General features: G+C 50.2%; 1 protein-coding gene across 1 annotated transcript in view; it reads left to right on the top strand.

The window, feature by feature from the left end:
* CHST9 (carbohydrate sulfotransferase 9) overlaps window positions 1–26,847 on the top strand; it is a 136,296-nt gene that overhangs the window by 87,969 nt on the left and 21,480 nt on the right. The window contains exon 4 of the mRNA XM_036323246.1: window positions 21,973–22,010. Within this exon, the coding sequence (XP_036179139.1) occupies window positions 21,973–22,010 (38 nt within the window). The remainder of the gene's footprint in view (window positions 1–21,972; window positions 22,011–26,847) is intronic.

Below are 26,847 nucleotides of genomic sequence, written 5' to 3'. Positions count from 1 at the left end.
AGAAACAGGGACTTATTCTCTCAGAAGGGAAGACAGGTGTGCAAACCAGCAAGTGAGACTCGAGGCCACGTGTGCCACAATCAAGGGTGTCACGCGGCACGATGGAGAGAGAGGGGAGGTAAGTCTGCAGCCTCGCGAAGCTCCCGCAGGTCGCCCCGGGCAGCACCTGGAACGATGGGAAGCTGATCTGCAGCGCTGACTCGGGTTGTGCCCTGAAGCAGCGACTGGCTGTGCCTTCGCTGCTGCTGGTGGTGAGGCCCGTTACCATATTTCAGGCTCCCCATCCGCATGCGCCGTGGGTAGATGCCGTACTCACAGCCTCCCATGGCCACAGCAAAAATACAATTAAACTCAAAGCAACCACCATTCAGGACGACCTGAAATCTGTCTGAACGGAAGTCCTACAACTAAGGACAGAAAGATGGAGCCTCGTCAAGCCTGGCAGGAGGGGTGGGTCTGCGGGTCATGTGATGGGAGCTTTGTTTACTCCAAAACACTGGCCATCGAGGTGGGAGAATGACCACAGAAGCCGTGCCTCCGAAGGCCGTGCGCAGAGGCCAGCACGCAGGTCTGCAGATGGACACCTCCCTCCTGCTGATGGATGGCCGGGCTGCACCTGTCTTCCCCCGCCCCCCACACGGACTTCCCGTCCTGCCCACGTGCTCATCACAGGGGCACTTGGGTGCTGCCCCACTCCCACCCTGAGCGGAGTGCTCCCTGCCGTGAAGCATATCAGGCCGATTGGTGTGTGCCGCGTGGCTGCTTTTTTGAATGGAATGAAGATGGGAACCTCACTGTGAAGAACGGGCATCACCTGCCTCGATCCTGGGCGAGGTCTTGTTTACAGTTGGCGTTTAGGTGTGGCGGGCTGTGCCTGCCTATGTATAGGTTTTGGTCTTACACAAAGGAACTTTTCGCTGTATTTTATGGGTGTGTGTGTGTGTGTTTCCCAAAACCAAAAGTCCTATTTAACAACAGTCCTATCCTGCAATGAATTCTAATCTCCCAATTCACTCTTAATCTGGAAACTAAGGGGGGGAGAGGGGAGCAACATTCCACCTCAGCGCTGAGCATAGGAAAGAGAAAGCAGGAGCCCCTGTGGCCCGTCACCCGTTGCCGTCAGCACCCCCGGATCCTCTCGCACCCCCAGGCCACTCGCATCTGGGTGATGCTGACCAGCTGTGAGGACAGGCTGAGAGTGAAGAGTGGGCCCTACAGCCTTAGGATCACTTGACGCTCGCAGATCCTTCCTGCCCCGGGATTGGGCCACGGAGAGTGCAGGCTTCTGTCTCGGCCAGGGGGTTGCTGTGAAGTAATTCCACGGCTCCTTTCCTTCCCTTTGCTCATTTCTGCCCTCGGTCAAATATTCATCGTTCGCTGTTATAAATTCTGAAATCATTTTCCCCCAGGAAAGTGCGGACTTTCTGTTTTAACAGACTCATCCCTGGTAGGGCTGCTGGCCGCAGGCAGCGCTGCCAGAACGGAATCTGCATGTGGGAGCGTAAACGCTGGGAGATCTCAGAGGCAGGAAACCGGGCGGGTAACACAGAGCAAAGGCAGGTCGATGCAGATGGGAAAATCCATTCCTGGGAAGCTTTCTGACACCGGCGTGTGAGTGGCTGAATAACCGAACGTTACCGTATGTACTGACCATTCATTCCGCCAGGATCTCCAGAGTGCAGAACTCCACTAACGCTGTAGTCTGCTCTGTCTCTTTGGCCGCCACCTTATGTTTGGTGCATAATAATTTTTGCCATGATTATCTTTATTCATGGATCAATTTTTTAATATGTTTTTTATTAATTTCAGAGAGAGGAAGGGAGAGGGCAAGAGAGATAGAAACATTGATTGGCTGCCTCCTGCACTCACCAGCCAGGCATGGATTAATTTTATTATACAGTTGGATTAAACACTAGCTACTGCCTGGACGGTGTGGCTCAGTGGTTGAGCGCCGACCCATGAACCAGGAGGTCACAGTTCAAGTCCCAGTCAGAGCACATGCCCGCATATTGGGCTGGATCCCCAGTGGGGTGTGTGCAGGAGGCAGCAATCAATGCTTCTCTCTCATCACTGATGTTTCTATCTCTCTTTCCTTTTCCCTTCCTCTCTGCGAAATCAACAAAACATATTGAAATAAAAAAAACCACTAGCTACTTGTAGTAGACACGAATGTATTAAGAACCTATTAAGAACTTCTAGGATGGGCGGTTATAAATGTTAGTAAGAATGGCCTCTTGCCTTAAAGAGCTCATAGTCTTGTCTGGAGAGAAGATGAAGAAAGCATGCTAAGTCTATGGCAGAAGGCATATAGGAACACAGAGGAGGTGTACGTACGCCTGATGGGGCAGAGGTGGGGGGACGGGGAGAAGGCTCCCTGGGAGAAGAAACTTCTGCTACCCTCGTGGAGTTCTGGCGAATGCTGGGACATAGCCTGGACGTGGTGAGATAGATGCAACATCTTTCGGAGTAATTGGAGAATCCGTGTTAAAAGTAAAAAAAAAAAAATGTTTACACCTAGAATTTTCCCTTTGAAACTTTACTCTCAAGTTATATTTAAGAAAGTTAAAAGATAAAATAAATTTTTAAATGGAATGTTAATTGCAGTTATTTGTAGTAACAGTATTGAAACCAGAAATAGAGGTATTTTTAAGGAAATTATAGTCTATTCACTCAAAGGACTATAGAGCAGCTACTCCTGATTTTTGAGAAGAATTTATCACAGTGTTCGGTGATTTATTCTACAAATAGATGTTGTTCGGTCTATGCCGGACATTGGCCTGGGCTTGAGCTCCTACCTGAAGGGGCTCTGGGGAAAATGGGGACCACAGTGATTCAGTTCACTTTCAGGAGGAGGGCGGTGGACTCCGCGGTGGCATAACCATGGTATTGGAATGCAGAGGAGGCCCAGGCCAATCAAAGTAGCAGGACCCGTGGAGCCAGCAAAGGGTGATGGTGCAGGACTTGAGTTTTTGAATGACAAGAGGGAGAAAGAAAATGGATAGATAGAAAATTTCTCATTTTATAATGTTATGAGGGAAATAGAAGCAGAAAATACATTGTAAATGCAGGTTGACCACAATTGTATAATGCCAACCAACCAACCAAAAAAAAGGGGGTGGGGGTAAAATAAATAGTGAAGAAATGAAGTGTCAGCCGTGGCCGTCTGGGGCTAGAGCCCCTAAGGGTGATTCTTTCCTCACGTTTCCTCTTCAGCCTCGCCCAAAATTCTCCTTGAACGTGCGTTGCTTTTCTAATGAAAGAAAAAGATGCCAGCGGTTGTCAGAGGAGGATAAAGACAAAGGGCTCCCGTTTTATAGGGTTACTATGTACAAACCCGCATACACCTGGTCGATCTCTCCAGCAGACCTGGGCGGCGCGTTTCCAGGACACAGCCCACAGAGGATGCCATCCGCAAGGAGGAAAGGCCCTCGTGTTCCCTGGCACACTGGCCTGATCCTGAAAACAAACAGAGAACTCAGAACACAGACACCTGTGATGCCTACATGGGGCGCCTACAAAGTTCGTACCGTCAGCCGGCTAGCATGACTATGATTCAGTGGTTGAGTGTCGACCTATGAACCAGGAGGTCCCGGTTTGATTCCCGGTCAGGGCACACGCCCGGGTGGTGGGCTCGATCCCCAGTGTGGGGTGTGCGGGAGGCAGCCGGTCCATGATTCTCTGTCACCATTGATGCTTCTGTCCCTCTCCCTCTCCCTTCCTCTCTGACATCAATAAAAACGTGTTTTAAAAGAAGAAGTTCTTACTGTCTATGGTTCTGGCTCTCGCATTCACCCCGCGGTGGAGAACCCGCTCTGCTTAGCCCTGAGCGAGTCACTGAGTCTGCCGCTTACTAAATGCCTCCGTGCCATCAGTATGTGTAACACTCTGAACGTATGAGGCATTTTCATCAAGTTTTTACTTTCCTTTTCTCCTCAGCCCTGGGAGCTCGCGAGGGCCCGTGTCATTTTTCTCCTCTTACAACGAAAGAAAGTAACCCTTTAGATGACGTTTCCTGCCTCCAGTGACCAGGCTGGTGGGTGCTGGGAGCAACACTGGGACCCAGACTTCTTTCTGAACATGGTGCTTGTCCCTGTGCGTTCACGAGTGCCCAGGGTGGGCGGACCCACACTCACGAGGGCAGAGGAAGTGGCTTATTTTGTTTTAATTAATATAAAACAACAGTATGTTTATTAATGTCGAAGTAGGCTCCATAATCAAGCCAGTGATATAATAATATATACTCATATTTACATACTTAAATATTAAAGTTTCATCATTACATGTATATGTCATTACTTTTTAAAATTATTTTAAATTTTATTGGGTGACATTAGTCAACATGAACCTACAGGTCTCATGTGTGGATTACTAATTTACAACATCTGTATATGGGACCATGTGCCCACCACCCAGAGTCAGGTCTCCTGTCACCTCATGTTAGGACCCTTTCTCCCCCCACCCCCTCCCTCAGGCAACCCCCACACGCTGTTTGTGTTCATAAGTTTCAGTTTCATATCCCACATCTGAGTTAAAGCATAGAGTTCTTAGCTTTCTCTGTTGGACTTATTTCACTTCGCATATAATGTTCTCAGGGCCCATGCATGTTGTTGTAAATGGCGCTATTTCATCGTTTCTTATGGCCGCGTAGCACTGCACTGTTTGCATGCACCACATCTTCTTTACCCAGTCCTCTATCGTAGGGGCTTTGGCTGTTTCCAACTCTTGGCCACCGTGAATAATGCTGCAATGAACATAGGGATGCATATATCTTTGCGTATAAATGATTTCGAGTTTTTCAGGTATGTACCCAGGAGAGGGATTGCTGGGTTGTATGGTAGCACTATTTTTAATTTTTTGAGGAATCGCCAGACTGCTTTCCATAGTGGTTGTACCGTCTGCATTCCCACCGGCAGTGAATGGGGGTTCCCTTTTCTCCACAACCTCTCCAACACGTGTCGTTGCTTGTCTTGTTGGTAATGGCCACTCTAGCGGGTGTGAGGTGGTCTCTCATTGTAGTTTTGGTTTGCATTTCCCTGATTGCCGGTGAGATTGGACATCTTTTCATATATCCATTGGCTGTGTGTATGTCTTCTTGGGAGAGGTGTATTTTCAGGTCCTCTGCCTTTTTAATCTGCACGGGTTCCAGTGTTTGGGAGAGTTCTAGTACATGATAGATATCCCTTACATTTTTGTTGGGGGTAAAGAACAAAAGGATTGTTAATAGTCCGATTTAAAACTTAATATCCTTAAGCAATCTAGTCTGAGGTAGAAAAAGCAACAAAAGAACTTATATGCACAGACAGTAGTGCCACAGGCCAGGCACTATAGGGGATGGAGGGTGAGGGTGGGGGCAGCATGAAGGGGATCAATGGGGGGAAAAGGGGACATCTATAATACTTTCAGCAATAAAGATGAATTTTAAAAAATAATAAGGTGCTCACCCCAGAAAAAAAGCAACCACAAAAAATATGAACACGGAGAGGTGCTCAAGAGTTCAAGGCCACAAGGCACACCCTGCGGCTGGAACCTTGGCGGCATCAGAAGTGCCTGCATCGAAAAAAAGGAGAAACCAAGATGGCGGCATAGGTTAACGCCGGAGATTCCTGCCTTGAACAACCACTTCAAAAAACAACTAAAGACGGAACGGACATCATCCAGAACCACAGGAAGGCTGGCTGAGTGGAAATTCTACAACCAGGAGAAAAGAGAATATCATACCCAGACTCAGAGGAGGCGCAGTGCTGAAGTGAAATACTCAGGTGCAGAGTGCGCGCGAACGGGCTGGCGGCAGAGGGCGCGGTTGTTGTTTTCAATCGGGAGGGAGTTTCAGACTCTGAGCTCCAGATCCGGGCGAGTCTCTAGGGACCCAGACTCAAATGGGAGAAGCGGGACTGTCTGGCTTCGGTCGGAACTCAAAGGCAGCTTTCTCTCCGAAGTTTGCAGCAGTTGCTGGGACTCTGTGAGGCAGAGCCCCTAGGGACGGAACTGAGAGCAGCCATAACTGCTTGCTCCGGCCCGCCCTGTAGCTCCCCGGGGACCCGCCCCGCCCAAGCCCTGCGCAGAGCCATTTGCCAGATAGCCTCAGGCAAAGGCTAGATTAGCATCACCCTAGAGATCCAGTACAGAAGCCCTCCCACTGCAGACACAGCAGACTCTCATAGCCAGTTAGCCTGGAGGTCAAATCACCCCCGGTATTGCCGACAACAATCAAGGCTTAACTACAACAAGACTGCGCACAAAGACCACTAGGGGGTGAACCAAGAAAGCATAAAAAATGCGGCGACAAAGAAACAGGACAAAACTGTCAATGGAGGATATTGAGTTCAGAACCACACTTCTAAGGTCTCTTAAGAACTGTCTAGAAGCCGCCGATAAATGTAGTGAGATCCTCAAGAAAACTAATGAGACCCTCGATGTTATGATAAAGAACCAACTAGAAATTAAGCATACACGGACTGAAATAACGAATACTATACAGACTCCCAACAGCAGACCAGAGGAGCGCAAGAATCAAGGCAAAGATTTGAAATGCGAAGAAGCAAAAAACACCCAACCAGAAAAGCAAAATGAAAAAAGAATCCGAAAATACGAAGATAGTGTAAGGAGCCTCTGGGACAGCTTCAAGCATACCAACATCAGAATTATAGGGGTGCCAGAAGATGAGAGAGAGCAAGATATTAAAAACCTATTTGAAGAAATAATGACAGAAAACTTCCCCCACCTGGTGAAAGAAATAGACTTACAGGTCCAGGAAGCGCAGAGAACCCCAAACAAAAGGAATCCAAAGAGGACCACACCAAGACACATCATAATTAAAATGCCAAGAGCAAAAGACAAAGAGAAAATCCTAAAAGCAGCAAGAGAAAGAAACTCAGTTACCTACAAGGGAATACCCATATGACTGTCGGCTGATTTCTCAACAGAAACTTTGCAGGCCAGAAGGGAATGGCAAGAAATATTCAAAGTGATGAATACCAAGAACCTACAACCAAGATTACTTTATCCAGCAAAGCTATCATTCAGAACTGAAGGTCAGATAAAGAGCTTCACAGATAAGGAAAAGCTAAAGGAGTTCATCACCACCAAACCAGTATTATATGAAATGCTGAAAGGTATCCTTTAAGAAGAGGAAGAAGAAGAAAAAGGTAAAGATACAAATTATGAACAACAAACATGCATCTGTCAACAAGTGAATCTAAGAATCAAGTGAATAAATAATCTGGTGATCATAATAGAATCAGGGACATAGAAAGGGAATGGACTGACTATTCTTTGGGGGGAAAGGGGTGTGGGAGATGCGGGAAGAGACTGGACAAAAAATCTGCCTGCCGCAGCCGTGCCTTCAGGACCCGCTGCTGCACTTGACCCGGTTGTCTCTCTGACCCAGGCATTTAAACAGCTTCCATCTGGATTTGGTTAACTTTTTTTTTTTTTTTTTTTTGGTACAAATTAAATGGCTTTGTATATTCTCCAGTAACAGATGTTCTGTAGAGATGATGACACTTTCCTTAGAAATGTAAGAAATGGAATGGGAGATGCATGTTGGACTTCTCATAAGATGACTGACTTTAGGCAGATGCGTCTGGCCCGTGCCTGCCCTGCACACATGGCGGGCATGGAGGCCACGCTCCAGGCACACGGCGTTCCCCAGGCCCTCACCCCCTCTCACCTTTCCCTTCAACAAAGACCATTCCTTCTAAGGGGATGGGGGGTGGGGGTCGGCTAATGGTTTGGCTCAGTTATAGAGCGTTGGCCCGTAGACAGAAGGGTCCCAGGTGAAGGGCCCCGGTTCCATTCTGGTCAAGGGCACGTACCTCAGTTGCAGACTCGATCACTGGCCCTGGTCAGGGCACGTGCAGGAGGCAACAAATCAATGTGTCTCTCACATCGATGTTTCTCTCTCTCTCTGTCTTCCCCCCTCCCTTCCACTCTCTGAAAAATCAGTGGGAAAATACCATCGGATGAGGATTAACCAGAAGTAAAAGCGGGGGGTTATGAAGCCTCCAGCGCAGACAGCCATGCCTGCGTGCGCACTGCCCAGGGCTGCGTGCCGGGCAATGCACGAGGTGGAATCGCTTTTCTCTGCTGACCCAAGGGCGGTGCCCATGTCTCCTGCCCCATCTTCCCCTCACCAGCCCCGGGGGTTTCCCATGGGAGCTCTGCGTGGATTCTCACCTGCGGCTGCCGCTCTGCGCAGCCTCTACAGGGGAGTCCCAGGCCGCCTCCTCTTGTCCTAAAGTCCGTCCATGGTGAGAAGGACCCCGAAGCCTGAGGAGGCCATCTCCTCTCCATGGCTGAGCAGCTGGGCGCTGACTGTGGACTCAGGGAGGGACCGCGGCCCTAACCCCTGCCTCCTCCGTCCTCGCCCCAGCCCTGCCCCTGGAGAGCCACGCTGCTCTGTTGCTTGGCACGTCGGGACCTGGGAGGACTGGTCCTGCGTCGGGGGAGCTGGGTTCCCATTCAGGGTCCGCCATTGGCCAGTTACATGACTGCGAGGTAGTGGCTGGTCCTGGATGCCGGAGCTTTGTCTGCACACAGTGTGTTAACAGGATTGATCCCCGCAGCATCAGTGAAGCAGCGTCCGCCTGGACCCCACCCCGTGTCGCTGAATGAGTGTCTTTGTACCCGCTTCCTCGGGGACAGCGCCAGGCCCTGCAGCGCGTCTGGTCCTGATTTCAAAGGAGGTGCCACGGGGCCTGGCCGCCCTAAGAGCCTGGGAGTGGAGCGGCCTCTTACAGAACCAGGTGCTTCCATTTGCCCCGAGCTCATCGGCCCTCCCAATGAGCGTAGAGTTGGGGTACCTGTTGGGAGCCCTTCAAGCCTCCTCGCTGCTGACAGCACCCTTGGAGGATTGCTCCCAGACCCTGGGTGCTTCCTGAGGCGGCGGGAACCCCTGCTGCCCGGTCAGCATGGAAGCCTGTGGGGAAACAACAGCCCCCCGCTTTGTCTGGAGATGGAACGTGCGGCGCGGCACCCCTCAAGGACCAGGCTGAGCCTGCGCTCCTGGGACCACCGGCCCCCCTCCCTGCCCCCGCCCTGCCCTGCCCCAAGGCCTGGCTTCCCCGGAAGGCACCTTGCGGAGATCTGAAGCAGCAGGAGGCTTCGGCAGCCACGTGTGGTTGACAGGACACAGGCGGTGTGTTGTCCAAAGACCCACGTCCACGCTGTGCCCCGTAGTGAGGCCGTGGCCCCAATGAGTTGCCCAAAGCTCAGAGCCTCTCCTCCTGTTTGCAGAGTGTACGTAATAATAATGCCGCTCTGCCTCCGAGGAGTTGTTGGGGAGACCAGACCCTGGATTGTGGGAGGGCTTGAAAGCGGCCAGGCACCACACAAGCATTATGTAGTTACTTAAACACGGGCTCATTTTTTAACCTAAACAATGTCAGCCTACGACAGAAGTTACTAGTAGGTTTTCTGCAGAAACCAGCTCAACAGCAGTGGTGAGATTTAGAAAACACCTTTCCCAGGGTGGCCTCCCCCACTCCTCCTTCCCGCATTCCTGCTGCTTCTTCCATCTGAAAGTTTCCTCTTCCTCTCAGCAGCTCATCGGTGTCCAGAAAGTCTCTGGGGAAGGAGGAGGGGGCGCCACTAGCCAGGGTCTCGGGTGCTGACCACCTCCTGCCTGGTCCTAACCCCCGGTTGTCATGGTATCAGTCCCTCCTTTCTTTCCTTTCAGAATGTTCTAAAAGTTCAGAAAGGAAAGAGAACATTTCTCAGGGCCGCTCTACATTGTCATAGATCATAGTTCAAATCCCACGCTTTGCATTTCGTAATGTGCTCATGAATTGATGGATCACTGCAAAATAGAGCTAGTGAGACGTGTGGCCCAGATGGTGGCCTGATTGGAAACATCCCAACGTGTCTGAAGATCAGAGCATGCGTTCAGAGTTTTCTTCCACGAGGGCCCCCAGGATTCCTGATAAGGTTTTATGGTTAAGGAGGATCTAGTTAGAGAGCTCAGCATGAGAGCATTAGGAGACAGGAGTAGTCAGGTACAAAAAGTACCTGGCAAGCAGTTAGCACCAGGAATGGAAGGGAGCCTAGTGCCTAGCCCTGGTGGAGGAAGCAGATGCACAGAGATCAGCCAATCAGAATTGGTGGAGGAAGCAGATGCACAGAGATCAGCCAATCAGAATTGGTGGAGGAAGCAGATGCACAGAGATCAGCCAATCAGAATTGGTGGAGGAAGCAGATGCACAGAGATCAGCCAATCAGAACTGGATAAGTGCCCGGCATCCTTGGAACGATGCTATCCAGTCTAAGGTCCAAAACCACTCCGTGGTCCACAGTGACGCCTCCTCAAGTTTTTATGAGAAATTGAAATTCCTGGTACGTCCCCCCGGAGCCTCTTACCCACTGAGCGGCGCCTCATTAACTCTACTGTCCTCTGGGACTCCTCTGCCATCTGATGGCTCACGCCTCCATGCCTGTGTCAGGTCCCTAATCCTGCCAGGTGCGATTCTAGACCCTGAACAATCCACGTAGAACAAGACAGAGCCCGTCCCAGCTGACCAGCCGAGGAGCTTTCATTCCAGTGGATCAAAACGGGCCAGGAGTGAGGATTAAACGTGGGAGAAGGGCAGGTTGTAATTAGGGGCCCAGGAGGAAACACCCAGAGGGGTGGGACCACGCGGAGCCAGGCGAGCCCTCGCTCCCGAAGCTGCCTGGGCCCCGAGGCCTGGCCCACCTGCGGCATTGGAGCTGGGACAGGAAGAAGGAGAGCTCTGAGGAAGGGAGGCTCAGCAAGGCTGGGAAGAACTTGACCCCAAGTGGCCCAGAAGAGGCCGGGGCAGCTGGGGTTTGTGAACAAGGAGCAGGGTGTCCAAGGATGAAGGTGAGGAAGCCAGAGGTCATTGTGGGGCCGTGGGAAGAAACTGGCTTTCATTCTCAGTGACTCTCCGCATTTGAAACTAAACCTGCGTTTATGACACACACACCTGAAAGTGTATCTGAAATCAGAGCCAAGGCCAGGACGTGTCCCATCAGCCTGTGTGAGTGCCACTGGCTCCCACCGGCTCACTGCGGCAGCCAGCTCACCCTTCAAGACTTCTTTCTTCTCTGGCCAGCATGGCTCAGCAGTTCCACATCGACCTATGAACCAGGAGGTCACAGTTCAATTCCCGGCCAGGGCACATGCCCGGGTTGCGGGCCACCGCGGCTGAGCATGTAGGAGTCTATGTTCATGACTAGTTGGACGTAGAGAAGCCTGTGTCCCTTATTTTGGCTACAAATGCGTAGGTTGTACAATCAGTTCCCTGGCCCTTTTTATGTTGTGATGAGGAAAAGAAATAAAATGAGTCATAAGAGAGGCTACATTTACACTTGAAGGTGCATAAACATCTGACCACTATGTGGTACACCTGAAACTAATATCTGTCAACTGTGATTGAAAACAAATTTTAATTAAAGAAATAAAAATGTCCTAGGGATACGTGAAAACAGGTGGCCCCATGTAGTGGCACTTCCTATGGGCCAGGTACCGTGCTAATCATGATGCATGCATGTCCCTTGGCCTCCTAAAGGCCTCACAGGGAGGGATTATTCTGATAACCTGCGTTTTCAAAGAAGAAGTCAAGGCTGGGAGGCGCTGAGTAAGTGGTCGAGGTCACACAGCCTGGAACTAGGAGAGTTGGTACTGGAACCCCTGTCCGTCCGACACCCGGGCCCTGCCCCTGATCACCACGGCCTCGTGCTGCAGGATGGTCTGAAGTCTGCAGCTGAAGAGACACGTGGGGAGCTGTTCCACTTACTTTTTCATGCTTTTTGGAAGCAGAAGCTGGACTCTGCGCCGGCGCCCTCATGTCTGTGAAGGTTTTCCACTTGAACAGCTGGGGGAGCTTGTAGGCAGTTCATCGTCTCACTCTCTGCTTCTTACAAACAGACCGAGGGCTCAGCAGGGAGCACCAGCCTCAGCTTCTCTGACTCGCCTGCCCACCGCTGAGTTCTAGAAGCCCCGAGAGATGCTGGCTGAGCGGAGGGTGTGGGTCCGAAGGAGGAGAGCTGGCCTCGCTCCGCGCCTGTGGGGTCTCTGAAAGGGGCAGGGGAGGGGTCATTTAAGGAACGCGCTGGCAACATGGGATTTTCTCAAGCACATGTGGGAGGTGCTGGGGCAGCAGAAGGCGCCCTGTGTGCAGGGCAGACAGGCTGGGGGTCAAGTCTGCCCTGCGAGGGAGGGGTTTGGGCCGTTTGTTCACTGTGTCCTCAGTGCAGTGCCTGGTGTTTAGAATGCCCTCTGTGTGCTGGGTCATTGAATGGGCAAGTTAAATGGCTATGAAAGCCCGGCTGGCATGGCTCCGGGGTTGAAGGTGGACCTATGAGCCAGGAAGTCATGGTTCAATTCCTGGTCAGGGCACAGGCCCGGCTTGCGGGCTTGCTCCCCAGAGTGGGGCATGCAGGAAGCAGCCGATCCGTGATTCTCTCGTGTTTCTGTCTCTCTCTCCTTCTCTCTTCCTCTCTTTGAATTCAATAAAGACATTTTTAAGTAGCTGGGAGAGCCTCCATTTCTTCATCTAAGTCATGAGTGTGTCTCAGAAACATCCACCTGAGAGTTCAAAACAAGCAGAAAAGCTTGATCATTGTGGGATCAGGTGTGCTTCTCAGGCTCCCTCCATCTCCGGAAGGACTTCTAGAAGTCTCCAGAATGTGTCCTCCCTGACTCTAAACACAGTACCGCCTACCCCTGCCCCCTGCCACCTGCCAGTCGGCTCGCTGGTGTACCAGGCACCTGTGCAGGCATTTGCTGCAGCGGCCTTCACCCCAGCACCCAGGTGTTGGCCACCACCGCCCCCCACCCCCAGGGCTGCTGCTTCCCCAGGCCAAAGCCAACGTGTATGAGTCCATGTTCCCGAGGAAACCAAGGCCACGCTCAGGCTGAAGGAAGTGGAAGGCTCTTTAGAAAGTCCTGCTTCCAAAATGTGGGGGCAGGAGGAGGAGTCGGGCCACGGGAGGTACTGTTCCCCAGGGTAGTCCCTGGAGAAGGGACTACAGGGCTGCAGAGACGGGGCAGCTGGGAAAGGGAACATTCTGGAGGGGCAAGTCTTCCTTAAATGCTTCCTCCTCTGCCAGTCTTCCCTGACACCAGGCCACCCGGCCTCCTCCCTCGCTGTGCTGACTGCACGCTGCCTCCCTCCAAACAGCCCCGAGGCCGGGGTTGTTCTGTGTGTCTGTCCGCCACACTGTGAGGAGGGACTGGCACGCCCTTCCGTCTCTGCATCCCTGTGTCCAGCCCAAGGCCAGCGCCAGGCAGACCTTCAAAGGTGTGTCTTAAACGGCTGGACCACTGGGTGAGCGCAAGGGTGCCTGTCCTGAGGTGCAGAGAAGAAAAGCCATTTTCAGCGCCTCTGCTGAGCCTTCTCGTCCAAAACAGAAATACCTTTCTCTTCAGATCGATGCAGTGCATGTGTCTAATAAAAAGGCTTTTAAAACACAGATGCGTCTAAATTGAAAGTGAATATTGCTCCTCTCCCACAGGGCCCTGCGTACAACAAGGGTTCAAGGGCATCGCCTCTGACCTCTTTATTGCTCTATAAATACATGTTCTTTTTAAAGCAGATTCGTTGTACGCACTGTTCTGAGAACACAACGAAGGTGTTGTTTAGATGGTGATACACGCATTGCCCTTGTTATTTTAATAGCTAGAGTCGTGCCTGTCTGAGCATGACAGTGAGAAAGCAGGGACCAGGAGTGGGTGGTGGCAGCTCAAAATTTAGGACACAGCTCGCCACCTCCCAGCTCTGTAACTGCCTATAGTCACAGCCATCTTCCCTCTGCAGGCCCAGCCTCCTCCTTCCCTCTGCAGGCCCAGCCTCCTCCTTCCCTCTGCAGGCCCAGCCTCACCTTCCCTCTGCAGGCCCAGCCTCACCTTCCCTCTGCAGGCCTAGCCTCCTCCTTCCCTCTGCAAGCCCAGACTTCGTCATCTGCACAATGGGGACACCAGGAGCCCCATCTCAGCAAGGGGTGCTAGGGGACGAGATGAGCAGTGCCCTGGGGGCCAGCATGCACGGCGGTGCTGTGAGTGCTCACTAACACTGGCCTCCCAATCCTTAGGTCCTCCCTCCATTGCCTAAAGTTATAACTAAGTAAACGCAAATGACAAATTAGGAAAAATAGTCACAAAATTAAAGACCGGCGAAAATTAGTATTAATAAGAGAAAGAGAAATGCCCTGTTAGAAAGGAAGCCAGGAAGATGAATGGGAGAAGAAATATCAGTGCCCAGCAAACACATTGAATGTCCATCCTCTCTAATAAAAACATGAAAGACAAAGCAATGGGTTGCATAAACTGCATGGTTCCTAAAATACTGCCACCAATTTTTTATTATTTTTGAGTGGATGGAGTGCTGGGAATCGGCTCATAGGTGTACTCAGCATGAGTACTGCCACCTCGTCGAACTCCGTAACCCCTCGCTCCCAGGACCCTGTGCTGCGGTGGGGCCTGGGTGTGCTCAGAGGTGTGCTCACAGGGACACTCCTCACAGGGCTGCCCAGGAGAAGGTCTCCTGATGGCAGCAAAGGTTATTAATAGCATATTATTTAAGTGAACAAAAAACCTGTGAAACTTGTATTGTCTTTGAAAAAGTAAAACCGAAATACCTGGAAGGGTGTCACCAAGGTTACCAGGTCTTATCTACAGGTCATTACAGTTGACTTCTTTCATCTGGATTTTATAAATTTATAGTTTTTCGTATTTTAGACGTGACCAAACTTGGCTTAAGAGAGAGTGATGGAGTGGGCAAGACTGAGAGGAGAGAGATTAGCAGCTTCGGTTCTTATTCGCACAGATCACATGGGTGGGCTTGGTGTAAGGCGAGGACGGATGTGAGCGCTCCCCAGGCACTGGCAGGATTGGCATCATCGGCCTAAAACCCCGCTGGGCTGTGCTCTCTGGCCGCCAGGGAAAGAAGAAGGAGGGCAGATTTTAAGGTAGAAAACCATGTAACGATCCATTTGCAAAACAGTTTGGGCTTCTGGGTTTCAGTTCCTTGTTTAAATGATTCCTTTCCTAGAAGCCACCGGATTTGATCAGAGGTATCCCTTTTCCAAGTGGAGGCGGGGGGCGGGGGGGGGGGCAAAGGAAAATTATTGTCACCAAATGAAAAAGAAGAATCAAGGCATTTCCCTGCTAAGTAAAAAAATAAAATAAAAAATACGCTGAGCTTCAAACTCCAAAAACCTTGTTCTCACAAAAGCAAGCAGCTAGAAAGCAACTGTGATGCGGACGACTAGGGAAGGGTTTCCCTCTCATCTTAATGATGTGAGGTAAATAACTGGTTTAAAAGGAATTTGCTATGGTGCTTCCATAGGTCTTGTTCAACTTTGTTATTGCTACCCTGTCCTAGGTGTTAAAAACAAACAAACAAAAAAACACAGCAATTCCCACCACAGATTGATTTTGTGACACTCCTTATGGGGTCCTACTCCCTCCCCCACCCCCAGCCCCGACAGGGAGCAGCAGTTAAAATATACTTAGGACCTCTGAAGTGTAAAGCAAGCAAGCTAGGGGCAGGCGTCCTCCAAATGCCAAAATATATGCACAAGAGTACGGGGGATGGAATAAAAGCATCAAAATCAGGAGTCTACCCGGTTGGTTTGTTCAGGAAAACATCTGGGATATTGATCCTGGGAATGGCACTGCATGGGGCCAGATGCTGCTGGCCTCCAATGCCGGGACCACAGGCCCGCCCCTACCCCCCACCTCCCCTCCCCACCCCACCCCAGCCACAGGGAGGCCCACTGATCACACCCAGAACCTTCCAGAAAGGCACAGCCTTCACTCTTTCTCTCCACACATGTAACTACACTCTCCAAACAAACTCCCCGGAGGCCTGTTTCCATCATGTACAAAGAGCTGGGAGGCTGGCTAACAATGGCAGCCCATTAACCATCCTGGCAGCTACTTCTAGCCTTGGGTGAGCGTGGATGTGGGGGAAAGAGGTCATTGAAAAAAACACCCATAGTGCTGTCTGTGTCGCCCTAGTTCCCAAAACGCTTCCTGAGACTAACCAGCTGTCCCCACTCAGTGTGGCTTAAAAAAATTTTTTTTAAAATAAAATAAATCTTGCTTGAAATTGAAAGGAAACACAGCAGCCCATTTCAAAAGACTCCATTTGATTTAAAAAAGAAAGCTCATATTTCTCACCACTTCCGAAGCCGAGGGCGGGGAGGGGATGGAGGAGGAAGGGGACTCCCGCTCACTTTTAATAACAATGTGGCTCCTACTAAAGGCGACTTCCTGAGGTTCAGGGCCACCCTGATTGACGTGCCCCAACTATTTCCAGTTTCCCTGACCAGGTACGAAGGCGTTGAGCCATCACTAAGGGTGATTAGAAGCTGCGGTGCTCGGGATCTGCAAATTTAATGAGGAATTTATAAAATCAGTCGTTTTTAGACAGATCCTGGGCATTAAACAAAGGAAATAAATGTAACGCTAAAATGTTAGGTGTGTTGAAGAAAAATAATTGTTCTGACACTGACGGTGGCGAGGAGGACTTCATTGAGGACTGTAGCCACGGGGTACGTCACAGAGGGGAGAGCTTGGCTCACCTCTGAGTACAGCAGGGGAATGGGCCTCACAGCCAGGAGCAATGCTTGGGGGCCAGTGGAGGGCAGTTCCTGAGGGCGGACATCCGAGGCAGGGGGTTCTTCCTGAACTGACCCAACAGGATCCTGGCTAAGGGCAGGCCACAGACTTAACATCAAAGGCGGGGTGAGAAACCCGATGGGAGGTCAGGGGCGATCACCCACCCAGTGTGGGGAGACTCTCCTTAACTTACTCAGCAGGATTCTGGCTGAGTCTGGGCAGGAAGGCAGCAGGCAGGGCAGGTCCACATCAGGGCCTCCTGGAGAAGGCGGAGGAGGCTGGCTAGAGTTGGATCAATGAGAGCCTCCTTCAGGGGCCGGTCCTAATTCACCCTAAGAAGTGTCAGGAGGTCACCCTCAAAGGGAGCAGGCCATGTGCCCCCTCTCTTCTCAACACATGTTTTGCATGAGGACCCGAACTGGTTCCCCAGAGGAAGGCTGACCCTCGGTGCTCCTGGGAAGTCCTGCCCCGCAGGCGGGCGGCGCCGCTGGCCATTCTGAAGGCGAGGGTTCGGGCTTCTGCTCTGGAGTTGTGTGAGCTCTTTCTTTATTTGGGGTATTAACCCCTTATCGGGTATATGATTTGCAGCCCTGTCTCCCATTTCGTAGGCTGCCTTTTCATTTCGTCGGTGGTTTCCTTTGCTGAGCAGCAACTATTTTAGTTTGATGTCGTCCTGGTTGTTCATTTTTGCTTTTGTTGCCTTTGCTTTAGTGTCAGAGCTAAATAAATAAATAAATAAATAAATCGTCACCAAGACCTATGCCACGGACTTCACTGCTTATGTTTTCATTCCCACTGTCTCAAGAGTTAAGTACCTTTTGGCCTAACTGACTCTAAAATTTACCCATAAGTTCCTTGCAGCCGCGATTCCGTGTTGTTCCATGTTTCGTGTGCTCATCACATTTCCTCTGTACTCCTGTCCCTCCAGAGCACCTCGCATATCGCACAGAACAGCCAGGTGTTGAAATAGCGGTCGATCAAAAGGGTGAGTTTTGCTAAAGTCAAAGCATATCCAGGTTGGGGACAATCTGAAAATCCTTCAGCCTGAAGACAGCTGTGGAGACCTCGTCCATTCCTTTTTACTTAACCGATATCCTTGAGTGGTACAAATTACATATTTAAGCTCACGAAATCTGAAAATTTAGTTGAATACCCCAAATAAAATTCTGAATTAAATTCTGTTTGACTCCAGATTGTTAACTCAAACTCAAATTATTTACTAGTAACTGTGATTGAGCCACGACTAGCCACCTCACATGCTTTCTAGAATGAGCTAAGAAATAATTATCAACTTAACTTTTCAGCGTATAACCATAAAAATTTATATAGGTACTGTTCTGCCTGTCTTTTGCACAGGTGCGTGTGTATCCACACATACATGCATGCTCACAACATACAACCCACACACAATCACACTCAATGCACTTGAGCGACAGTTGTCTTTGAAAAATGAGTAACTGCAGCTTCAGAGGAAAATGGTGAAGAATGAAGTCATTCATTGTGACGGCAATGATCACTGCTATTATCTTATTGTCAGTATTGAAAGTGCGGAGTTGGCACCTGACCTTTCTCTGCAGTAGAGTTATAAATAGTGACTACCAGTTATATATATAAATTGATTTCAGAGAGGAAGAGAGAGAATAAAACATCAATGATGGGAGAGAATCATTGCTTGGCTGCCTCCTGCACCCCCCACACTGGGGAGTGAGCCTGCAACCCGGGCCTGTGTCCTGACCTGGAATTGAACCGTGACCTCCTGGTGCATAGGCCGATGCTCAGCCACTGAGCCACACTGGCCGGGCTACTATGACTACCAATTTTTAAAATATGGGAGTAGCTTATCTATGACACCTGTTCCGGGTCGCTCTCTGCGGGGTTAAAAAGCAGTCGGGAGCACCCTTTGGGTTACACTGGCAGGTAGCATGTCTGCACTATACATACTAGTACATGTTCTCATTCGCCGCCTGTCATAGAAAGAGACGGACTCCAAGCAGCAGTTTACGTCAAACTCATTTTCTGGACAAAGGAACTGAGGCCTGAGGAGAATGGGGTCAGCACAGACAGGGACCCTGTGCTCCCATGGTCCATGCACCCCTGGCTCCTGCGCTCTCTCCTCCTCCTCCTCAGTGTGGCGGCCTGTTGCCTCCGTGGCACTAAGTTGGTTGGAGGAGGCATCTGGGTTTGATGGATACGGCGATTTGCATCTCAAGGCAGCTCCCCCCAAATGCACTGCAGGGAGAGGCTACTCCCTCACAAGCCAGTCCCCTGCGGCTGACTCCAGCAGCTCATTGATGTCACTTCCTTCCTCAGCCAGCGAGTCGGTTTTCTTTAATTCTCAGGACCAGCTGTCCGTGCTGTCAACAGAAAGTTATTAAAATTCCTTTAAAGTGAGCAAAAATAGCCTCGCAGCAAATGCACTTGGAAACAGGAAGGAATCAGTATGCAAAGTCCACAAACCTCTGAGCGAAATAGCGCTGATCCAACCAGAGATTTCAAACCTCGCCTAGGCAAGATGCTGGAGAAAATAATTAGAAGACGCTAAGCCGCAGACTCCTTAATCTTTTATTAGCCGTGGCTCATCCGCTAACTGCCGTTCCTCCTTTTCACGGGCGATTGGAATAAATGTGGGGATGGCTTAGGTTTTCAGTGGGATTCCCTCCTTTTTCTGGCAGCGGCCAGGGAACATGTACCTCTGCACCAGGCTAGGACTCCCCATGCGCAAGCGGGAAAAGGGTCATCGCAGCAACCATCACGACAGGGCCACAAGCAACTCTATGATGATATGTTTTAGTTTATGAATGTTCAGAGCTCAAGGGAGGAGATGATGTTTCTCACGTTTAAATCGCGTAACTCAGCAATGGTCTGCCTGGCTCCGCGTCCCCCTGATTCTCAACCAGTGCCCTGGCCTCAGTAATGAGGGGGTGGGGAGCCTGTCCCTTCTCCGTCAGCCCCTGCCCACCCTCACTCCCCCAGCACGGCTCCGACCCTGTCCCTGAGTTGTATGCGACCTGGTGCCTAAGTCCCTCCAAACACAGTTATCGTCCTTGCCACTTCCATCCCTAGCAGCCACCTGCCTCTTCTTTATGTGGTCAGATGCCATGAATCCTGGATGACCTCTGACCTTTTACCAAAAAATCTGTACCCAGCTTGTCCTGTGGTCCCAAGTCCCAGCCCCGGTTTGCTCCCTGGGCCCCTGCTTGGAGCTGGCGTGCTCAGGTTAAGCCTGCCCGGTGCTGCCCAGCCGGCCACCACCCCCACCCTAATTGCACATACCGTGTAATGCAATGAAAAAGAACCCTATAGGGCCCTTGCTGTGTGGGTCAGCAGTTAGAGCATCGGCCCTCACATCAAAGGGTCTTGGGTTCGATTCTCGGTCAAGGGCACGTACCTGGGTTGTGGGTTCCCTCCCTGGCCCCAGTCGGGGCTCATGTGGGAGGCATCCAATTGATGTATCTCACATCGATGTTCTGTCTCTCTCTCTTTCCCTCTCCTCCTTCCTCCCTCCTCTCCACTCTTGTCTAAATAAAAAAAAAATCAATGGAAAAGTATCCTCGGATGAGGACTAACCAAAAAGAAGAAGAAGAAGAAGAAGAAGAAGAAGAAGAAGAAGAAGAAGAAGAAGAAGAAGAAGAAGAAGCCTGTATGTATGCTGTAGCTATGCTAAGAAACTTTGTTTTAGTAAATAGTTGTTTAAAGAAAGAAAATAGTGGAAATTTGGATAAATTCCTACTAGAAGGACAATTAGAACATTGCTGATCTTCGGGAAAAGTGTAAAACATGATGTTACAGGTTCTCTGGCATTAACTCTCGGTCCTGCACTTCAGTTCCCGCAGCTTTGAGCACTGTTTGTGTTCCTCACACAGGCCTGGTTCCTACAGATGTTGGATATAACTGGGGAGAAGAAAGACCTCGGGCACAGTCCCTGTCGCCAGGATGCTTTAAGATCAGCTGGGGACGAATGCAAGAAGGGCTGCTAGCACCAAGAGGGCATTTGGTGAGAGGCAGAAGCCATCAGGAGCCAGCCAGGCCCAATGAGGCCCTGTAATGACTTTCAGCCCACGAACCCCTCCTTGTGCTGGGAGCCGGAGCCAGAGCCGCTGGCTTAGCCTGTGTGGTGGGCGGGAGGCGGGCGGGGCTATAAAGGGCACCGTGGGGGGTGCTGTGATGGACAAGCTCCCAGCCTGGCCTGGCCAGGGTCATATCCAGGCAGCGACCCTGTGCTTTCAATCACTCAGACCGCACCCCTGGGCGGTGGGTGGGGGGGTGCTGTGTCAGGGGCACACAGACAGGACCTGTCTGTATTATTTCTTATGCCTGCATGTGACTGCACCATCATCTTCACTTAAGTTTTTAAAGGACAAGTTTAAAGTGTATCTCAGCCCGGCTGGTGTGGCTCAGTGGTGGAGTGTCGACCCATGAACCAAGAGGTCACTGGTTCAATTCCTGGGCCGGGCACATGCCGGGTTTGTGGGCTCGACCCCCAGTAGGGGCCATGCGGGAGGCAGCCGATAGAGGTTTCTCTCTCATTATTGATGTTTCCATCTCTCTCTCCCTCTCCCTTCCTCTCTCGCTAAAATCAATAAAATAATAAAGTTATTTTAAAAAAGTGTATCTCGCACCAAGATGTTCACAAGCAAGAAATAGCTGCAATGCCCCAAGATGGCTTCTTCCCTCTCCTGCCCATGGCTGGCCGCTCATCTGCGATTTCGAAGGGTTCTTTTCCTCTCATTTAAGACATACGTGGCATCGGTCGCCTTTAGCCTATTTTCACAGGGACTGGGGCCTTAGAGTCTTTATTATTTAGGCCCCTTTGGGACATCGGCATGTTCCTCTGTCCTGGCCGGGACTCCATGTGCAGAGCTGCTGGCCGGGACCTTAGTGGGTTGCCAGCGATACTGCAGCACAACGCGTAGCAGCATCTGTGCCATCGTCGCCGGCAACACAGCAGCTTTGAAAAGGAGCGCGTCTGCCACCTGCCCCTAAGTCCCCTCGTCTGGCCCTCGGGTTGCTGAGCGCCCGTGTCACACCTGAGAGGGTGGTCACTGTTTGGGGACCGGGGACTGGGCCCTGTCGGATTGTTCCTTGGTCCTCTTCATCTCCTCGCCGTTTCTGCGCCAGCGCGTGGTGCGTTCCTGTGGCGTCGCCCCTCCCGGCTCCCGGCCGCCCTCTGCGATCTTACATCTCAGCCTAACGCGGTGGACTTTCGTTTCGCCTTTGTTTCGCTTTTCTCCCCGTTCCAACTGTGGGAGCCATGGCACATGCTCACAGCATGACACCAGTCCTTGCTCAGGGTCCAGGCTGCTGCTGGAGGTTGGGCGAGAACAGAGCAAACCCAGGGCTGCCGTTTGGCACGTGGGTGCCTGATGGTGACTTTCTGTTTCCTTCTCTTTCAGTGACTGGAGGGGACGTCCGGGAGCACATCACCGAGCAGGTACTCCTCCCTCCTCCTCACCTGCCATGTGCGGTTTTGCTTTACATGTTAATGACGAAGCCCTTGTAAGTACTTTAAAATACCAAAGGCGCTGCTGGGTGTTGGGAGTGAGCAGCATGTGTGCCGTGGCCCCGAGGACATGTGCAGTGGGTGCAATTGGCCCTCTGGGCTGCCGTGTGCTTTGCTCGCCTCTCACCGCCTCACTTCCCTCCACGCGTCTCCCCAGGAGCGGCCCGGGGCACAGGGCCTCAGCCTGCTGCTGTGCCACCCGGGCACGTCCTGGCCGGGGCATGGCTACCAGCCGCTGCAATAGATACTTTTATCTGCTTCTCTCCTAACCGAGGTGGCGCTCTGTGATCTTCCCAGGTTTCCATTCCCGCCAGCTGAGTGCTGAGCCCCGGGTGGAAAGGTACCGGCTGACTCGGTGCTGGGCTCTGGTCGCTGCCCAAGGTGGCCCCTGTCCTCCTGTACGCGTCCCTGTTTTCTCAGCCAGGCTTTTTACTAATTTCTGTGTTACATTTCCTGGAAGAAGAGGTCCCTGTGTATGACCATGGAAGGGGCTTGAGACACGCAGCCACACGTGTACACCAGACGCTGCCCTGCCCGCCCCCGCCTCATCCCGGCCAGCCCAGCGCAGTCCCTGCCCACGCCGCCTGGGCCGTAGCCTGGGGGCAGGCCTGGGCCTGGGGCAGACGTGCTCAGGGGTCACTCACAGCCTCGAATCTCCGGGCCTGTGGGTGCTGTCTCCTCTGGCCTCACCTATCACCCACTCTTGTCGAGGATACGTCTACCCTCTCACCAGGCAAGGCGCATTGTGCACAGTCTCCTCCTCAGGGGCTTCAAAATGAGCCCTATCCATGTCCCCACCGCCATTGCACCAGCTTAGTTCCGCTTTAACGGAGCTGCGCCAGGTGCCCTGAACGCACGGAGCTTTAAACACTGTCGGCTCATTCGGCTCAGGTACTGCAGGCTCAGGAGGCGCAGCCGCGTGCCTAGGGTATCACTTTGCCTTTGAATATAAAGGTAGATGTTGACTCGAAGTCGCAGCCAACTTCATACTTGGAAATGCCGTCGTTGTGCAATGACAAATCCGTTAGCGAGTTCAGAAAGTTCATTTGCCTTTGAGCTTCGTCTCTTTAGCATTGCGTTTCCAAATATTTGTATCTACTCAAGTGGCTGGTAAGGCTGAACAACAGTGAAGTTTATTGCTACCATTTTTGTTTATTTAAGTCCTTATAAAGAGAAGTCCTTAAGACTTCTTTCATTCTTTTGTTAACTGAATTTCTTGGGGTGACATTGGTCAAGAGAATTATATAAGTTTCAGGTGTACAATTCTGTAACGCGTCATCTGTACACTGGACTGTGTGTCCACCGCCCCAAGTCAACATTCCTTCCATCACCATTTACCCCCCCCCCCCCCCGCTTTACCCTCTTGTACCTCCCTCCACCCCCTTTTCTCGCTGGTAATCACCATGCTGTTGTCCTTGCCTAAGAGTTCTTTTTTGTTTACTTAAACCTTTCACCCTTTCCACCTGGTCCCCAAGCCCTCCTCCCCTTGGATCGCTGTCAGTCAGTTCCCTGTATCTAAGAATCTGTTTCTATTGTGTTTTTAGTTTATTTTATTCATTAGATTCCACATACAGGTGAAATCATATGGTCCTTGTCTTTCTCTGGTGGGCTTATTTCACTTAACATAATGCTCCCCAGGTCCCTCCATGCTGTCATGAAGGGTAAGATTTCCTTATTTTTTACAGCTGCATAGTATTCCATTGGGTAGATGTGCCACGGATTTTTTATCCACTCGTCTGAGGGATACTTGGGCTGCTTCCCAATCTTGGCGATTGTAAATAATGATGATATCCTTTAAAATTAGTGTTTTGGGTTTCTTCAGATAGATTCCCAGAAGAGGGATCACTGGGTCAAATGGGAGTTCCATGTTTAATTTTTTGAGGAAACGCCATACTGTTCTCCACAGTGGCTGCACCAGTCTGCATTCCCACCAGCAGTGCATGAGGGTTCCCTTTTCTCCACATCCTCACCAGCACTTGTCATTTGATTTGTTGATGATAGCCATCCTGACAGGTGTGAGGTGGTTTTAATTTGCATTTCTCTGATGATTAGTGATGTTGAGCACCTTTTCATCTGTCGATTGGCCATCTGTATGTCCTCTGTGAAGAAGTGTCTATTCAAGTCCTTTGCCCAGTTATTAATTGGATTATTTGGTTTTTTGGTGTTGAGTTTTATTGGGTCTTTCAAATTTGCAGTATTAACCTCTTATCAGATATATCATTGACAAATATGTTCTCCCATTCAGCTGGTTATCTTTTCATTTTATTGATTGTTTTTCTTTGCTGTGTAAAAACATTTTATTTTGACGTAGTCCCATTTGTTTATTTTTTGTTGTTATTTCCCTTGCCCAGGAGATATATCCCACAAAAAGAGTGCTGCAAGAAACGCCTTTGTTTTCTCCCAGGGTTTTTATGGTTTCAAGTCTAACATTTAAGTCTTTAATGCATTTTGAGTTTATTCTTGTGTGTGGTCTAAGAAGGTGGTCTAGTTTCATTTTTTTCTTTTTGCACGTATCTTTCCGTTTTTCCCAACACCATTTATTGAATAAACTGTCTTTACCCCTTGTATGTTTTTGCTTCCTTTGTCAAATACTAATTGCCTATAAATGTGTGGGTTTATTTCTGTACTCTATTCTGTTCCATTGATTTATGTCTGTTTAAATGCCAGTACCAGGATGTTTTGATTACTATAGACTTGTATTATAGTTTGATATGAGGTAGCATGATTCCTCTAACTTTAGTTCTTCTTTTTTAAGATTGCTGTGGCTATTTGGGGTCTTTTGTGGTTCCATGTAAATTTTTGGAATACTTGCTCTAGTTTTGTGAACGACACCATTGGTATCTTGATAGGAATTGTGTTGAATCTATAGATTGCTTTGGGTAATATGGACATTTTAAAGATGTTAATTCTTCTTATCCATGAGCATGGTATATGCTTCCACTTATTTGTATCTTTTTCAATTTCTTTCATTAGTGTCTTATAATTATTCGAGTACAGGTCTTTTATACCCTTGGTTAAATTTATTTCTAGGTATGGCTTTATTTTGTAAGCACTTCTAAATGGGATTGTTTTCTTAGTTTCCCATTCTGGTAGTTCATTATTGGTATATAAAAATGCAAATAATGACAGTTTTACTTCTTCCTTTCCAATTTGGATGCCTTTTATTTCTTCTTGTCCGACCGCTGTGGCTAGGACTTCTAGTACTATATTGAATGAGAGTGGTGAAATCAGACATCCTGTCTTGATCCCGACCTTAAGGAAAATGCTTTTAGTGTTTGCCCATTGAGTATGATGTTGGCTGTGGGTTTGTCATATATGTATGGCCTTTATTAATTGAGATATGTTCCCTCTATTCCCACCTTGCTGAGAGTGTTTATCATAAATGGTGCTAGGTTTGATCAAATGTCTCAGGGTATAGCAAGTCTAGTTGCCATCCACTGGGAGCTCACACACTTGTGGTGTGGTGGGGTCTCAGAGAGTCGTCAGGGCGAGGCCAGCAGAGTTTAGCAGCCCAAACAGGCCATGATTTGGCCACATGAAGGGAGGGCTCTGCACTGGCCTGGCATGCAAGGAAAAAATGTCCCCCATTCTAGAGCCACACAACTCAGTCTGTCCCATGTTCTTCCCAGAGTTTGATCTTAGCAAGGCAAGGCCCGGGGAGCTGGGAGGGTGGATCCCCTGTTGGGGGAGATGCCTGTCAGATTTGAGGGAAGGGTTGGGGCGTGACTCCCTCCCCAGAGCCACACAACTCAGTCTGCTTGGGATTCTGCCCAGACTTCAGCACGGAGGAGCCGCCAGGAGTGGAGAGTTGAGGGCCACTAGGAGCTTGGAGAGTGGGGATAGTTTGTCTCCCACGAGGAGGAGGTGCCAGTCAGGGTCACGGGTAAGTGGGGGAATGGCCCCTTCCCCAAAGCCACACAACTCAGGCACTGACACCCCCTGAGTCTGCCCAGACCTCTACTCCCTGGCCCAGGCAGCTGACTTTTCCGCAGGCCCTAGCTCTGCAGGGTGGGGCCACAGGGGGTCCAGAGGGCAGGGCTATTGCATTCCCCAGGCCGATGCCATGTGGAGGGATGACTCCACCCAAGGAAGATGGCGTCTGCAGTGGACCTGTTTTCTGATTTAAATATAGTTTTTATCGTTGAGAGTATTACAGATATCTCCCATTCTCCACCCCTTTCTCCCCTCCTCCCAGCCCTTACCCACCCCCCAGGTCTTCACCACCCTATTGCCCATGCCCATGGGCTCTGCCTGTAAGTATCTAAGCTCTTTGGTTTATCTCTTCTCATCCCCCCAACCCCATGAAAACCAAGGTATGTCAGTCTGCTCCATGCCTCCCTGCTTTGGGTTTTATTTTTTGGTGGATTCATTTTGGTCTTTAGATTCCACAAATAAGTGGGATCATGTGATATTTGGCTTTCTCAGTTGGGCTTATTTCACTTAGCATAATATTTTCCATGGACCTGTTTTCTTAACAAGTTAAAGCTGTTGGTCAAGAAATATATTGAGGCCACTTCTTAGGGACTTATTTTCATTTCCTGTATTTGCCTTCTTTTTACATTTGGCTGAACTAGTGGACTGATAGACACCGAAGTAGAACACCAAATATTTACTCATCATCTTAAGCATTGATTTGATGCCAGATAAAATCAGAATGGCGTCCAGTCCTGATAAGAGAGTGAGATTCTTTAGACTTTAACCTAAGAGGGAAGGGTTTTACTAGTGTGTTAGTTACAACAGTCACCTTCAGAACCAGTAGCTGTGGCAG

Source organism: Myotis myotis, unplaced genomic scaffold (genome assembly GCF_014108235.1).
Source record: "Myotis myotis isolate mMyoMyo1 unplaced genomic scaffold, mMyoMyo1.p scaffold_m19_p_9, whole genome shotgun sequence".
In the NCBI taxonomy this organism is placed as follows: Eukaryota; Metazoa; Chordata; class Mammalia; order Chiroptera; family Vespertilionidae; genus Myotis; species Myotis myotis.
Note: the sequence above shows the minus strand (reverse complement) of the source record. Positions and strands in the feature narration are given on the sequence as shown.